Source organism: Chenopodium quinoa, unplaced genomic scaffold (genome assembly GCF_001683475.1).
Source record: "Chenopodium quinoa cultivar QQ74 unplaced genomic scaffold, ASM168347v1, whole genome shotgun sequence".
In the NCBI taxonomy this organism is placed as follows: domain Eukaryota; kingdom Viridiplantae; phylum Streptophyta; class Magnoliopsida; order Caryophyllales; family Amaranthaceae; genus Chenopodium; species Chenopodium quinoa.
Genome location: NW_018743284.1, coordinates 119,770 through 136,529, shown reverse-complemented (window position 1 = coordinate 136,529; position 16,760 = coordinate 119,770). Strand labels below are relative to the sequence as shown.

Genomic DNA, 16,760 nt, shown 5'->3' with positions numbered 1-16,760 from the left:
AACTTAAGTTTGTGTTTTGGTTGAGTCGCTAAGCATTGGAGCTTTCGTTCATAGTTTATTGTTGTTTATATAGAAGAAGAAACAATAAAAGAAGAGAAGGTAAATAGTCTCATATCGAAAGGTAGCAGCAAACCAGCGAATTGTAATTACAAATTTTGATGGTTTTTGAAACAATGACTATTGGTACCATTTAGAACTTTTTGATTTTGAGCTTCACGAACCTTGATCGAGCCTTAAGCCTTTAGCCAAGCCGAGCTGAGCTCATCTTTATGAGCCTTGTCAATGTTGTCATCTCAAGGTCGAGTCGAGCTCAATATTTATAGGCTTGATGAAATTTGAGCTCGACCCGAGCCTACCTAAGCTCTTTTAACACCCCTTGACAAGATGACGCTAGAAAGACTATCATCAAACAATGACATGTTAATTAAAGTTTACTGGAGTGCGAGAAAATGGAGGGAACGTTAAACTCCAAAGCAACCTATTTTTCAGAAATCAGTGCTTCCATTCGCGGGTGATTAATACCAACAGAAAATACCACACGAAGCCACAAATTCTGCTTAAAAATGGTTCGATTTCAATTTTTCTGTAACAAATTTCAATTTAGGTTTCAACAATTTTCAATTTTTCAATCTTATTCTTATGCTAATTACTACTTAAATTTCAGACATTCACATTATATACATAATTTGTTAGGTTAAAGATTATGCTTTCATTCAAGTAATTTTGACATTATCAAGGTTTTTTAAAATGCTGATAGATTTTGTTTAATTTGAACTTCAATTTAGTACAGCAGTATTGAATTATTATTATTCTGTGATTCAATACTTTAAATTATGGATATTGATGTTATACATATGAAATTTGGAGTGGAATTGCATATAAGCTGATGTTATTTTTTTTTTTATTTGGTTAAATATAATGCAGTTTAGTTGAATTAATTTTATGTTGATCATATCAAATTAATAGCAGAATTATTAGAGTTGAGGTGAGATATGGCCGGCCAGTGGATATTGTGCAAGTGTAACGCGTCCCTATCGTTTAACTCGTCCATACCCGACTCGGTCTGCCTTCTGAAAGGATTCAGTCATGTTTTTTGTCATCCTATTTTCGTCCTCCATAGAATTTACAAGCTTCATATTTCTTGTTGTACATTGTCTTCTCCTTGGTAAGATCCTTTTTTCTTTTGGTATTTTTCTGTTCTTTTGAATCCAGTTTATCACAATGATTTCTAGTTATATATTGTTTTTGGTATCAAAGTTCATGATTAATGTTAATTACCAAGTGCATGCTTGATATGGATTTGTGGAGTATTATTTGCTATATTTACCCTTTTTTCGATTTAGTTTTCAGCCTTGTCACACACTTATTCAAATTACATTGTCAACGTGACCAGAGGGGGTATATCTGAATTAAAGTTCAATTGTTTCATTTATACAACATAGTTTTATTGACTGTGTTTCTTTTTGTATTATCTGACCAAGAATCTCAAATATTTGGAAAAAAGAAATTAAAGTGGAAAAGAGGAATTTGTATGATATAATGATGAACTAGATTTATTTCTTCATGTTCCTATGGCGTTGTTTTGAGCTTTCACTCTGTTGATGATGCTTTTCTACAAGATTTTATCAGGGAACAAAGTAAATTGCCTCCGTAAATGTTATTAATAAATTATAATGAAAAAATGGTAAAAGTGTATCACAAAGCTAATACCATGTTATTTAAGGAATTAGGGACATATATGAAACTGAATTGAACTTCCAATATTGTGCTGGATAGTTAGGAATTCTGCTAGCTGAAAGCCTGTAAGGTTGTCCAAATGGAGAATCAAAACAACTTAAAGAAACCCCTGCTATCAGAATCAGTTGATCCTTCCTCATGCCATCAGAAGGATGTAGCAAAGAAGAAGAAACTTAATCAGTCTAGAAGCGCTCCTCTCATCGTGTCCCTCCCTGGAGATTTTCCAACTGTTGATCACGAGCCTAATCTCAATCTGAATCCCTCTTTAAGAGACTCCATCCTAGCTTTAGAAAAATAACAATGTACTTGTCTTTTTACCTTCTTACTGGTGGTGTTTGTTTTTATATAGTAAGAGATCAGGTAAGTGGTAAAAAGACTAGTAATAGCATCATTGATTCTCTTTACTTTTGTATGGTTACCATGATTACAGTCGGTTATGGTGATTTAGTCCCTCAAAGTGCCCTCTCTAAGGTCCTTGCTTGTGCTTTTGTCTTCTTGGGGATGGCTTTGGTAGGGTTAGTTCTTAGCCATGGGGCAGATTATCTCGTTGAGAAGCAACAGGCATTGCTCATTAGAGCATTGCAAATGCGCAAAAGATTTCAACCAAGTGACGTTATGAAGGAGATTGAATCAGGGAAAGTTCGATACAAGTGTGTTGTGGTTGCTCTAATCCTTTTTGTACTTATCATCAGTGGGATTGTTTTCCTGATTTTTGTAGAGAAGTTAGATGCTCTGGATGCTCTTTACTGTGTTTGTGTTACAATGACATCCTTGGGTTATGGAGATTTTAGCTTTTCAACAGAAGGAGGTCGCGCTTTTGCAGTTTTGTGGATATTAATGAGCACTATTTGCTTGGGGCAATTCTTCCTCTATCTTGCCGAGCTTAACACAGAAAGTAGCCAAAATGCCCTTATCAAGTGGGTTCTTACTCGACGCGTGACTATTGTAGATCTAGAGGCTGCTGATATGGACAACGATGGAGTTGTAGAGTAAGTGTTAAATATAGCATTCTACATTTTTATGTTTCAGAGGTATAATAGCTGCACATACTGTATTTATTGCCTTGATTTTTCCTGAACTAAAATTTTCCCTTTCCATTCCAAATAACGTAAATATTTTTTTTTGGATGTTTGAATAGATATCACTTTTTAAAATGGAAAAAAGAATAATTAAGTTTAACTGGATATCCTAAAAGAACCTCATTACACAAATTAAACCAGGTTAGTTCAGCTCTTACAATTTACTTATTCTGAATGGATGTAACAAAATCTATGATACTACGTAATACATAATACTACTAGATGAATTTAAGTGATGAATTAATAGTGTTAAAGCCCAACTAATCATGTAAAAGATGTATTTTGGTATAATAATGGGATCAATTAAGGCTTTTATATGATTATATGATTGATTTTGATGTCATGAAATTAAACCTTGAATCATAAAATGGTGCACAATTACCTTACTACTTCTTATTACTGAGTATAAACTCTTCGTTTATCTTCTTTTTTCTTTCTATCTTTCCTTTTTTTTTTTTTTTTTTTAAATAAATCATAGCTCCTTGTAGCTTATTACTACTGCTGAATTTGTATTGTATAAGCTGAAGGAGATGGGGAAGATTACACAGAATGATATATCACTTGTAATGAAAGGATTTGAAGAACTAGATGTTGATCAGTCGGGAACTTTGTCGGTGTATGATTTGCAACAATTAGCTTCATAACCTACATCCATAGTGATCACCTAAGCAGTGCGATAAAGAGAATTGTGGATGAGTAGAGCTATGAGAAAGGATTGTGATTTTTGGTATTTCTTGTGTGCCATGATTTTGTAAGTGTGCATGTATATGCCTGTTTTCCATCTTTTGACTTGTTGGTTGTTTGGGTATGTCACTACTCACTACTTTCATAAGTAACAATCCTCTCTTAACAACGATGGGAATGTAGTGAACATCATTGAAAACTTTTTGCCATCTTGTAAACGAGATTGAAAATATATTGATATACAATCACTTGTACATTTGTTAGTGTGGGTATTACTTGGTAGATTCAGGTAGGAATACAATATGATGTCACCAAATAAAATATAGAGTTCATGTATCTTTCTGTTTTAAAATAAGAATAGTAGTCTATTTAGCATAGCTGTAGTCTGTAGACATGAAAATTTAATAATAAGGTGACCATTTAAGTATTGATTATTCAAGCAATTAATAAATTATCATAGCTGTACACATGAAAATCAAATAATGGGGAGCATGATTATTTATTCAAGCAAGCAGTAAGTGCTTATTTCAGCAGGGAAATGTTTTTTTCTTTTCTCTCTTCCCTGTAATTTTTTCTTTCCATCATGTAGCAGGAAATCCAACAAGTTCAGATATATGATCTTACCAATATTGCTGGGTAAGAATTAATTATTTTTACCCTATTTCAATTTCTGTTTATTGACTGGTGTTTGTAGTATTTCTGTTTCTTGCTTCTCTTTTGCCTTTAAGTTTCTTAGTACGTAGAATATGCTTCATATTTTGTGCATGATACTTGTGGATTCTGTTATGTTTGTTGATTGAACCCTTTTAAATACCAATATATGGTGTTAGATTTGAATTTAGCAAGCCAGTGATTGGTTGGACTTTTTTCTTGTTCTTTACACTATAGATCATAATTTTTTTGGGAAGAGAAGGGAGAATATGAGAGGAAGTTCAAGGAGGATCATTATATGAATCTCCCAAGAGTTGTTAATGATTTCAATATCAGGTAGCGAAAAAAATCTTGTGGTATCTAGGGTTATGTTGCTATATGATGCTTTGGATGGTGTGGTGATATATACTTCATGATGATATTTCAAAGAATTGTGATGGTATGCTGAGTACAAATATGTTTTATGGTGTTTTAAAAAATTTCGTGGTTGTAAACTGGATGTTTGTGGTGGTTTGGGGTGTGTAAATAACTAAGTATATAAACTATATTGGTTCCTATCAATAATGGATTAGTTTTTTGCATGAGATGGTACAAACTAAGAATAGGGAGTGGAATTTTATCAATCTTACTATTCCTTAAGCTACGGACTTGAAGTGAAATAACTAGAATGATAAAGCCATGCCTCAACTTCTTTTTGTCAAAACATGAACCTACATATGCCAAGAACAACAAACAAATATACCCATGAGATTTTGCCCATTTGAGATTGAGATGGTCATCCCTCAATAATTAACCCATATTGTGTAAAACTTATTATACTAGCTTTTAGAGGAAAATTTTGAAACTAAACTCTGAGCTTTCAATACCCTGTAGGTTATTTGCTGATTATACTAGGGAGATAATCTAACTGCTCATCAGGAGCCTGTTCCTACTCCCAAATCTCTCTGGAAGAAACTCCATCGAAGATGTAAACAAATCACTATCTTCATGACTGTTTACCTTTTTGTCAGTGTATTTTCCTTTTATGTATTACTCCATAAGAGATCAACTTAGTGGTACAAAGACTACAAACAGCATAGTAGACGTTCTTTACTTTTGTACGGTGACCATGACTACAGTTGGATATGGTGACTTAGTCCCGCAAAGTTCCCTTGCTAAGCTCCTCATTTGTGCTTTCATCTTCTGGGGGATGGCTTTGGTAGGGCTAGTTCTCACTCGAGGTGCAAATTATCTCGCTGAGAAGCAAGAATTATTGCTCGTTAGGGCATTACAAATGCGCAAAAAACTTATTCGCCCAGGTGATATTATGAAGGATATCATGGAAACAAGCAAAGTTCAACAAAATTGCATTGTGGCTGTTGTAGCCCTTCTTTTACTTATGATATGCGGGACTGTTTTCTTGATGCTGGTTGAGAAGTTGGAAGCTGTTAATGCCTTTTATTGTGTTTGTGTTACAATCATGTCCTTGGGATATGGAGATTATGGCTTTTCTACTGAGGCAGGCCGTATTTTTGCAATTTTGTGGATTTTGACAACCACTATATGCTTGGGGCTATTCTTCCTTCATCTTGCTGAGCTTAGCACTAAAAGGAGGCAAAATGCCGTAGTCAGGTGGGTTATTACTTGGCGTGCAACTATTGTAGATCTTGAGGCTGCTGCTACAAACATCGATGGAGGTGTAGAGTAAGTACAATGAGACAAGAATGATGATATCTGATGCTTTCTCATAAGAAAATAATGTATCCTCATTTCTTACCTTTGGTTTCAATCTAATTATTTTTGATATAATACCACATTCTTTGACTTACAGAGTTGCTGAATTTGTATTATACAAGCTTTAGGACATGGGGAAGATTACTCAAAATGATATATCAGTTGTAATGAAAGAATTCAAAGATCTAGATTTCGATCAGTCTTGAAGTTGGTTATCAGTGTATGATTTGGAACTGCCATATAGTGAGATAACCTACACCAAAGGGAACACCAGATAACATTGCTCCCTCCATTTGATGCTCAGCTCCTGTGAGAAATTGTTCATGTATATAACTAATCATGGAATTTTTGTTGATAGAAACGATTGATAGAATCGGAGTATAATGCATTGGTGCTGAAGGAAGTTATCATATGCTGAGCACAAAATTTAGTTGTTCTTGGCAAGTATGTTTGAAATTTTGGTTTCACCAAGCAGATTTGTAATGTATCGAATAAAATGTAGTGATTGTGCTTATCTTAAATAAAGAGCTAAAGGTCTTGTAAATAAATAAATAAATAAAGAGCTAAAGGTGCTGGTTGTTTGAGTTACCGAGTGAAATTGAATTTAAGCTTGTGCATGACAGCATGTGGACAAATGTAGTGCTAAATGAAACTTAATTTCTTAACCACCAATTCGCTATCAAAATCAATTTAAATAAGTTCGGATAAGTAAAGTAAACATAATTCTTACAAAAATAAAAAAGTGAGTGATTATAATAAATATTATAAGGCGGGTGTAAAGTTATTTTCCAAATATCTAAAGTTAGTAAGTCACCACTAGATATTCACCTACTAAAAAAATTGTTCACTTTACAATTCCTTAAAAACCACTTATAAGTAGTGGTGGCAAAAAAACCGTAACTGTTAACCGGTATAACCGGCCCGTTTAAACGGTTAATTTACCGAACCGTTTAAATTAGACAGTTATGGTTAACCGAAATAGCGGTTAATGGTTACGGTTACGGTTAACTTTAAGCAAACGGTTACAATTTTATTTTAACGGTTAACCGTTAAAATAATTATGTATGTTTTTATTTAATTTTTTAGGGGAAATATAAAATAAATTAATGATGCAATTGATCTTCTAGGTTGCTAGTCTGCCAATATTCCATGGTCTCAATTTGAAGATGCTAATTTAATATGTATAATATCATTAGATTGTATGTCTGTTATGCTTTAAAATAACTTACTCGTAGTAATTTAAAATTTGTAATATATTTGGTTTATCGAAGTGTACTCTTAATTGGAACATAAATTTTATTGTTTAATTAATGTTTGAAATAAAATACAATGTTGAGTTTAAATTTATTAAACGGGTACCGATTAACCGTTCCTTAACGGTACGGTTACGGTTCGCATTGTTTAGTAACTGACATAACGGTTAACCATACCGTTAAGGCTAAACGGTACGGTTAACCTATTGTGCCCAACCCCACTTATAAGGTATAAAGGTGATCATATTAGTTATCACTTTCTAATGAACAAAGATGATCAAAACTAAAGTAATCGTCAATTAGATTTAAATTATCGCAATACAAGGATATAGTAACAATATTGTAAACCCACTACACACAAATTAACACTTAAAATAACTGGTGTTAGTTCAAGTGTTTGAATCGGGTTTAATAGCATCGAGCAGTATTGTGCACATACATGTCAAAATCATAATCTATTTGCTTTCAAATCAGGTCGAATCGGATCAGGCCGGATGAGTTTTTTACACCTCTACCTTGGAAACATGCTGAATCAGTTTCCACTTTTACGGTAGCATTTGGTGTTCAATTTGTTAAAGCGGCCCACGAGCACTTCCTAGTTTTCAGCTTAACTGGCCTTTATTTGGCTAACTTTACAGTTTACACTTGGCCTGGATTTTTATTTGGATCTTCAAATTCAGTAGTTATCTCCTTGTAATTTTCTCTCTTGCCAAACTGCAGGAAAATCAAAGTTTTGATCTTCAGTTTGGAAATTAGCCCAGTTTTACTTTGTAAGTTTTTTCCCCATTTTAATTACTTTCTTTGTTTGTCTTCCCTGATTAACCCATCTTCCTCAGTAGTATAATTGCTTGTTACTCTTTTAATTTTACTCAGTTATGTTGATTTTCTTTGATGAATTCTTATTGCCCATTAAATTGTGTTAAATTATTAGTTACTGAGCCATTTTTGGGACTTCTGTATTATTGTTGTTTCTACTGTATTTTGCTTACTTCGTTTTTACTCCATCTTTAGATGTTCTAATTGCCCATTAAATTGTGTTGAAATGCGAAGAACTCTTATGGTGTGTTTGGATTGAAGGAAATGGAGGGAAAGGAAGGGAAGGGAAATGGAGAGATTGAGTTTCTTTCATTTGGATAACAGATGAGGAAGGAAGGGAATTGGAGGGGAGAGAAATGGAGGGATTAAATTATAGGAAATTGATCCCTCCAACAATGGAGAGATTTGGAAGGAAAACTCACCATTCTTCCCTTCCCTCCCTTTCCCTCCCCTCCTCTTCTCCTCCCTCCCCTTCTTTTCCTTCCCTTTTCTATAACCAAACACACTGTTAGAGACGAAACAAGAACAACCCATTGATTGGCATGAATTGGGAAAGTTAAGCTGTAATTAGTTTTATTAGGAATTCTATTTTCATAAACAATGTATGCAATCACAGGTTTTGTAGACTATGTAGATTGGCTATGGTGGGACTGTGATGATATATATCTGTGTGGTGGTAATGTGGTATACACGATGATTTTTCGGAGTTATATACTATAAAGCGAGGTGGTAATGGTATTAAGTGGCTCTTGGTGGAAGGTGGTGGTGGTGGGTTAATGGCAGTAGGATTGCAGAGCTGTTAAGAGTGGTTTATATATAACTTTATACCCTGGGAGAAATCCTCTTTGTACTCCCAACCTCTGGGGGTGGGTTTCATTGGCTCGTAGATTGGCAGTAATGCAAAAGATATAAAAAAAAAAAGAATGGGTAGAATGCGGATTTGGTGGTACTTGAATTGATACTGGCACTATGTTTGCAGTGGGATAGTAGTAGCAGACTAGCAGTAGGCGTCTTCATTTGGCACACCGTATTCATGTTAGTCCATTATGCAATTCATGCCATGCTTCACTGTGTTGGAAAGGGGATAAGACGCTTGTATACTTTTGGTCAACGATGATTAGTGATTTATACTAAGCAGATTTCCATTAAAAAGATTGAAATAGCTAGGCCTCATTATCTAGAATAGAGTAGTAGAAGCCATTTTTTTCAATAAGAACTTCAACTGGCTGCATTCTTTTTACTTGAAGAGTTGAAGATCATTATGGTACAATTAATTTCTTATCACTAGACAAACTTCATGATGGTAGATGTGTTCGGCTCCAATTGTTATTGAAATTTTTTGCTACTGAGGTGTCCTGATTCACTTGTATCCTAAGTTACGAATTTTATCTTGATGTAACTTGATTGTCGTTGAGTGTGACTTCTCAAGTTTTGACTGACCCACATTAAAAAGCCAAGGGTTATTTTTAACTAGAAAGTCTTTTATGATATTATGAAGGTTGGAATTTGAAAGTCAAGGGTACTGTGTAGCTGTAGAATGTCAGATACCCTCCTACTGGCTTACATTTTTTCCCAAAGTCAAGCAAATAATATGCAAGCAATGTGTTTAGTTCTTTAGCAATTTGTTGAATTAAATGACAAAGGCATTGCTGGGGAGGAGTTAGATTCAGACAAAATAATAGATGGTCAAATATGTGCTGAATCAAATTCTAAACTGCAGCTTGCTGACTTGTGGAGATTATTGAATTTTCTAATGTGTAGAGCTTGCCACAGGTACTAGCTCATTGTGGTAACCGATTTGTCAAATTTGTGTGTTTGTTGCGAATCTTGCATATACCTAGGAAAAATTCCTTCATTGTGATTAAAAAAATTCCTTTCATGATATGAGCTAAAACAGTTGCTCTGGTAAATCAGGGGAATAAATGCTGTCACTAATTCCGAAAAATATGTTGTACATAATACTCTCTATGTAAATCCTTGTTTGTGTTTACATGATGAGACTATTTTTCTCTCTGGATGAGAATATGAATTCCTAAACTTCTGGAGTTTTGTAGGTGATAACTGAAAAATAACAGTTATTGGCGTGACATGGTCTGATGGCCAATAATAATGACTTAAAGGAGTCCCTAATATCAAAACCCTCAAATGGAAAGGATGCAGTCAAGAAGAGAAGGTTTCGCCGGGTAAAGAGTGCACCTCTCGCTGAGCTTATTCCTGGAGATGTAGATGGCAGCGCGGCTTCTGCTAGAATATCTGAATCCGTATTTGGGAGTCTGCATCCTAGTTTAATAGGAGTTGCTGCATATTTGTTCATTTACCTGGTTGTTGGCGTCATTTGCTTTTACTTAGTCAGAGATCACATCATTGGTCAAAAAACAAATGACGTAGTTGATGCTCTTTATCTCACCATTGTCACCATGACAACAGTCGGATATGGGGACCTGGTCCCACAGAGTGTCTCTGGAAAGCTCCTTGCTTGTGCCTTTGTCTTCATAGGCATGGCTTTGGTTGGATTGGTTCTTAGTAGAGGAGCAGATTATCTAGTTGAGAAGCAGGAGGCATTGATGGTGAAAGCTTTGCATATGAGACAAAAACTCGGTCCAAGCGATATTATGAAGGAAATTGAAACAAACAAATCTAGATACAAATTCATCTTGTCATTAATATTTCTCTTGATACTCATCATGATTGGAACACTCTTCTTGACATTCGTTGAGAAGTTGGATATTGTAGACGCGTTTTATTGTGTTTGCTGTACCATCACTACCCTGGGTTATGGTGATCGCAGTTTCTCTACTAAGGGAGGTCGTTTATTTGCAGTTGTGTGGATTTTGACAAGCACAATATGCTTAGCTCAGTTTTTCCTCTATCTTACTGAGATAAACACTGAAAAGAGACAAAAGTACCTTGTGCACTGTGTTCTTACTCGACATATGACCAATGTGGATCTTGAGGCTGCTGATATCGATGATGATGGAGTTGTTAAGTAAGTGAAAGTTATGCATCTTAGCTTCTTTATTAGCCCTTATCTGAACAAATGTTAACTTCTCTTAATATATGTGAACTTTTTGGCCTAATCTTGACTTATTTGATTTTAAGAAAGTAAAGTCTTTCCAGCATTAAGTAAATTATGTGCTTCCATTAACTTTGTTCTGTATTCTGAATTCTTTCAGTGCTGCTGAATTTGTTCTATATAAGCTCAAAGAGTTGGGAAAAATCACTCAGGACGATATATCTCTTATGATGGAAGAATTTGAAGAATTGGATGTTGATCAGTCAGGAACTTTATCCGTGTCTGATTTAGCACTAGCTCAATCATCTCCACAAGCAAAAGGATCGACTTCTAGTCAGGGGAGACCTTGTTGATAAGGCATTTTTGAAAATATTTGAGACTTTGATTTGTCTATATATAATATATACCGGGTATATGAATATTCAAGATCACATCAACTGTGTTGTAAGTGGCTCGATCTCTGAGTTCTCTGGTTTCACTTATTCCTCAATCTCCTGGCCATGCTTTAACCACGGTTCTGAATCTCATTTTAATCCAACTCTCTTCAGTTCATATACTAAAATTATGATTAACTTTTCTTAGCTTTTGCTCAGCTGCTATGTATCTGTAACTGTACTAGGAATTTAGCTCCAAACTAGGACGTGATATATCTTTATTATAACCTATGATGCTGTTATACAGAGAACTTGCATACAATAAAAATGCCGGTTAATTCTTCACAGCTTGTCTCATGTAATTTCCTGAGTTTTAAGTCTGACATGTGCTGTGGCATCTTTGCATACTATCTTCATCATTTTGGAAGGCTTTTTGCCTATATGCCTAGTACATCGTTTTTTGTTTATCTTTCTTTTAGTTCCAACTAATCTAGTATTCTGGGCAACAACAGTATAACCCCAATGATGCGTGATTTCGAAGTTTATGTAACTGGATTGTATCTATCACGCTGTCAGGCTTTTGCAATAATGACCTCTTTGCTAGAGGTGAAAGGAAGGAGAGTATGGGATAAAAGTGAAAACTCCCACAGTTGGGATTGTCTTTTGTTCGAGTCAGATGCCATGACTTTTACCGTGTATTGGAGTAGAATATACAGGAATCGTCTTAGTCACCAGAGCTGATTGCTATCTGCGAGGTCAGATCCTTTATTCCTAGCTATGCTTTTCCTGGAGAGCCATTCTCCCTTATCATCATACAAGTTCGGGATTTGTCAGAACAACACTTCAGTAGAAAACCATTCAATCTTTGGATCTTCCAGGCTTATTGACTGCAAAATCTCTATTGACGGAGATCTACTATGGATGCAAATACGTAAATACATGGCATAGCAGTAAAGTGCTACCTGTGATTGCCCCTGTGATACTCTTCAAAGTTCTCTAAATAGATTTCCAATAATGTGGCCTAGAATCTTACTTTCCGAAGTAATATGCTTCAATACAGGTTGGCGGGTTGCCTAACTTTTGCTTTAAATACAAGGTTTCAATATTCTTTAATGTGTCTTTTCTATAAATTACTCTTGCCTAACCTTTTTGAAATGAATGTTACCAGCAAGAAGTGCAAAAACTGATCTTTGTTTAGCTATCAGTTTATCTATTGTTAGTTTTGAAAGTAAAAATTGATGTAAAACCAACTACTATATGTATTTCAGTATATTTTTCTTTGGTGTATAGGAAATCACTAAGGGTAGTGATGTAGACAAACTCAATCGTGGGTGTTGAATATTTAAAAATCATACAATTAAAGTCATACTAAATGTAGTATGGAGATATAGCATGGGTAGTAACACCTCTTGATTATTTTATACATCTTTCTTTTCTTTTCTTTTTTTTTTTGTAATTTGTAAATTTAGGGAAGCACAAGCATGTGAACATGGAACTTAAATGGAGGAGAAGGTAGACTTACTTTTACTCCGTATCTATTTATTATGTAATTTGAGCCTGCTGTCAAAACAATATTCAATCCCCATCAGGTCAGTCCAGGAGTGTTTTACTGACTTAAAAGTACTACTGGGTATCTTACTTAATACTTGACTGTATTAATTTTTTTTTAAAAGAAAATTATTATTCATGTATTTCGGTTACCATATTTTCAGATATTCTTGTCTTGTGATATCATGAGTTCAACAAGTTGAGATTTTCTCTGTTATAAGCTCCATTTTTAATTTGGTAAGTCCTACTTTCTCGTCTCTCTTTGCTAGTTTATGTTTTCCTGTTATATTATCAGATTAGTGTTTTCTACAAGCACTTGTTTGTGGGGGATATTTGGAAAGAGTTCGTTAATATTGGCAAGGGGTTAGATCATACAAAGAATTGATCCACCTATTTTGTGGGAACGGGATCCTTATATTGGGGGATTCCTTATGACGATTCATGTTAGCCAACCCCAAATCATTTTGGGACTAAGGCTTTGTTATTGTTGTTCTTGGGAGATGCATAATGAATTAATGATGATGAATCTATCTTAGATATGGGCCATTGTCAAGGGTTTAATTATTTCATACACATACATAAAGATATTGTAGAAGATAACCCACAATAAGATTGGATTTTGGCACTTTTTCCAAATCTGAGATAGGGTTATCATGATTGTTATCTGACATCTGATCTTGTAAGTTTGTACTAAAACTTGGTTGCTATGATTTTAACCTGTGGTATATTTACAACTAAGAAATGAACTCGTTTAGAATTGCAATTCTTCCCTGGAAGGGACTACTTAAGCTTATGGTGTTTTGCAGGTGATACATTGGTATATGATGGCCAGTAACAACTTAAAGGAAGTTGCATTATCAGAATCTTTTGGTTTTAGAAAAGAATTCCGTCTTCAGAAGGATGGTGCCAAGAAAAGGAGATTTCGCCGTGCAAGGAGTGCTCCTGTCAGGGAGTTTTCTGAAAAAGTAAGTAGTGATACAGCTGATAATGCTTCTACAAAAAGTCTAGATAACCTATTGAAGAGTATTCACCCAAGCCTCAGAAAAGTAGCCACGGCCTTGATTATATACCTGAGTGTTGGTGTTCTTTGCTTCTACCTGATCAGAAACCAGATCAGTGGTAAAAAGACAAATGCTGTACTTGATGCTCTTTACTTTTGTGTGATCACAATGACTGCGGCTGGGTATGGGGACCTAGCTCCAAATACCGACCTTGCAAAGCTCTTTGCTGCTGCTTATGTCTTCGTAGGGCTGGCTTTGATTGGATTGATCCTTAGCAAGGCGGCAGATTACCTTGTTGAGAAGCAGGAGGCACTGCTTGTTAGAGCATTGCATATGAGTCATGAATTTGGTCCTAGTGACATTATGAAGAAAATTAAAAGAAACAAAGCAAAGCATAAAGTTGTCTTGATTTTTGTATTTCTCTTGTTTCTCATGCTAAGTGGAACACTCTTTCTGAAGTTTGTTGAGAAGATGAGATTTTTTGAGGCATTTTATTGTGTGTGTGCTACTGTTTCTACCCTGGGATATGGATACCCAAGTTTCAGTTCATTGGGAGGTCGTGTTTTTGCAATCTTGTGGATTTTGATCGGAACCATATGTGTAGCGCAGTTCTTCCTTTATCTTGCAGAGTTACATGCTGAAAGGAGACAGAATCATCTGGTTGAGCGTGTTCTTACCCGGTGCATGACTGATTTTGATATAGAGGCAGCTGATCTCGACGATGATGGAGTTATTGAGTATGTGAAATTTAAGATACTATCCAATAATCCAAGTATCATTTTTATATGTTTCTTTTCTTTCCTCCTCTACATCTGTAAATGGTTCATCCATAAGTTTGTTCTGATTTTCGGAATGTTTTCATCTGCAGTGCTGCCGAGTTTGCTTTATATAAGTTGAAAGAGATGGGAAAATTTACACAGGAAGATATATCACTTGTAATGGTAGAATTTGAAGAACTTGATGTTGATCAGTCAGGGGCGATATCTACAGCTGATATAACATTAGCTCCATTATCTCCGCAAGCAGCAAAATTGCCATCTGAGAGGAAGACTCCTTAACATACTACTAAAGTTTGAGATATTTTGCAAGTTTGATGTTTAAATATTCAATATCATACCAAATATGTAGATTGGTGTCTGATCACTATTCTTGTAGTACTTTGTATGGGTTGTAAATTCTTGAATTCTGCAACACTAATGCACTTCTAACACACTCAAATATACACTAATGCACTTCTAACACACTCAAATATACAGTATAGGTATGTGTACTAAAGTGCACTTTTTGTCCAATTGTTTGGAATTAATTAAAGTGGTATATATCACAATTTGGCTTAGTCCACTTTTTGTCCAAGTGGACTGAGGCAAATTGTGATATATTGCTCAGAGATTACAAGACTGATGGTTGCCTTGACTGGATTGTGTCATGGGGTAAGTATGATATGAAAATCAGGCAGACAGGCGCGGTTCTTGTGTGGTTTATTTGGCATCGTCGCCATGAGAACATCTTCAACTACAAAGAGATTCCACACCTGCTGCTGCTTGAGAGAGTCCACAGGTTAGTGACTGACTACAACAATTATGCTTCAAAGGTTTATGGGGGGAGGATTGTTATGCGTGATAAAAGCCCAAAAGTATGGAAAGCACCCCTAGCCAATGCTATTAAGGTGAACTGCGATGCTGCAATCCTTGATGGTGGATGGGTGGGGCTCGGTTCAGTGGCTAGAAACGCAAAGGGTCAGGTCCTGTTTGCTGGAACGAGGCGTGTCAGAGGTTTTTGGTCTCCGGCAGTTGCTGAATGTATGGCGATCTACTTTGGTGCCAAGCTTAGTAAGAGATTCAACCTTCAAGAGGTGGTGATTGAGTCGGACTCGCAGATAGTGGTGGACAGATTGGATAGAGCCTCAACTTTTTTATCGGATCTCGACAATATCCTTGATGATGTCTTAGACATTTGTTCGTGTTTTAATTTTATTTCTTGGTCTTACGTTAAAAGGGAGGGAATTTTGTAGCTCATTACTTAGCTAGAATCGTTCCTTTGGGAGTTGAGCAGGTTTGGGCTTGGGCTAATCACTGTCTCCATGAGGTCGCCTCGTATTTACTCTCAGATTCTCTCTTACTTAATGAATGATTGATGGTGTGTTGGTGTTCTAAAAATAAATAAATAAATAAAGTAGTTCGAACTAGTAGTATATGATGTGTTATTTTAACTTTCGTTGAGCTGCTTTTTAACTTGAAACTAGTTTAGATCATGTGCCATGCACGGTCACTTTAAAGTTATTTATAATTAGCTTAAATAACATTAAACAACACATACTTTCTGTCAATGCACAACTTTGAGTTACAACATTTTTTAAGTTTATTAATAAAAACATAAAAAAAATATTTTTATGATAATTTACGCGGACTAATTCAATAACATTTACATAATAAAGTCACATTTATATGTTATTAATTTTGGGAAGCTTTAACCACTTTATCTATCCCTCACTTTAATGTTACTTAGTTAAACCAATATAATAGTGGAATGCTATTTGTCGCTCCCTTTTTACAGAGTGTCGCTCCTATTTTTGTGTGAAATGACCATTTTGCCCTTTACTTATTTTGTGCTATTTAAGGGTCCACCGCCTTGTCATAACGAATCACGATCATTTTGAAAACATTATCGAGCATTTTCACTCATACTTTTCTTTAAAAAATCCCGAGCCCCAAAATTCCCGAGTGAGGCCAAGACAAATCCTTTTTTTTCACAAAATTTTTCAGAAGATGAAGCCACGGGCTTAATATGTGGAACGACGACAACGACCGCACACCGGAGGCATCGTCGGAAGATTCTGTAAGTTCGTGAATTTTTTTTTTCTGTTTTTAAGGACATCCGCCCAAAACATCCAG

At 35.3% G+C, this 16,760-nt stretch overlaps 3 protein-coding genes and 1 pseudogene across 3 annotated transcripts; all 4 read left to right on the top strand.

The window, feature by feature from the left end:
• The first annotated feature begins 942 nt into the window (after nt 1–942).
• LOC110735472 lies at nt 943–5,113 on the top strand (annotated as a pseudogene).
• Nucleotides 5,114–5,156: 43 nt separating this feature from the next.
• Nucleotides 5,157–5,954, top strand: LOC110735471 (two-pore potassium channel 1-like). The gene has a single exon (XM_021915662.1). The coding sequence runs from the start codon at nt 5,176–5,178 to the stop codon at nt 5,836–5,838; it is 663 nt and encodes a 220-aa protein (XP_021771354.1). The 5' UTR covers nt 5,157–5,175; the 3' UTR covers nt 5,839–5,954.
• A 1,770-nt stretch (nt 5,955–7,724) lies between these two features.
• LOC110735470 (two-pore potassium channel 1-like) lies at nt 7,725–11,667 on the top strand. Its single transcript, XM_021915661.1, has 3 exons — nt 7,725–7,887; nt 9,988–10,919; nt 11,107–11,667. Exons 2-3 carry the CDS (start codon nt 10,030–10,032, stop codon nt 11,297–11,299), a joined length of 1,083 nt encoding a protein of 360 aa, XP_021771353.1. The 5' UTR covers nt 7,725–7,887; nt 9,988–10,029; the 3' UTR covers nt 11,300–11,667.
• A 210-nt stretch (nt 11,668–11,877) lies between these two features.
• Nucleotides 11,878–15,882, top strand: LOC110735469 (two-pore potassium channel 1-like). Its single transcript, XM_021915660.1, has 3 exons — nt 11,878–13,105; nt 13,675–14,606; nt 14,738–15,882. The coding sequence occupies exons 2-3, from the start codon at nt 13,690–13,692 to the stop codon at nt 14,925–14,927; spliced, it is 1,107 nt and encodes a 368-aa protein (XP_021771352.1). The 5' UTR covers nt 11,878–13,105; nt 13,675–13,689; the 3' UTR covers nt 14,928–15,882.
• Nucleotides 15,883–16,760: the final 878 nt, after the last annotated feature.

Excerpts from the sequence above, each read along its gene's own strand:
- LOC110735471 (XM_021915662.1), top strand. The coding sequence starts at position 5,176 with ATGTATTACTCCATAAGAGATCAACTTAGTGGTACAAAGACTACAAAC.
- LOC110735469 (XM_021915660.1), top strand. The coding sequence starts at position 13,690 with ATGATGGCCAGTAACAACTTAAAGGAAGTTGCATTATCAGAATCTTTT. Across the intron at positions 14,607-14,737 it reads GACGATGATGGAGTTATTGA|TGCTGCCGAGTTTGCTTTAT; the intron begins GTATGTGAAATT and ends TTTCATCTGCAG.
- LOC110735470 (XM_021915661.1), top strand. The coding sequence starts at position 10,030 with ATGGCCAATAATAATGACTTAAAGGAGTCCCTAATATCAAAACCCTCA. Across the intron at positions 10,920-11,106 it reads GATGATGATGGAGTTGTTAA|TGCTGCTGAATTTGTTCTAT; the intron begins GTAAGTGAAAGT and ends GAATTCTTTCAG.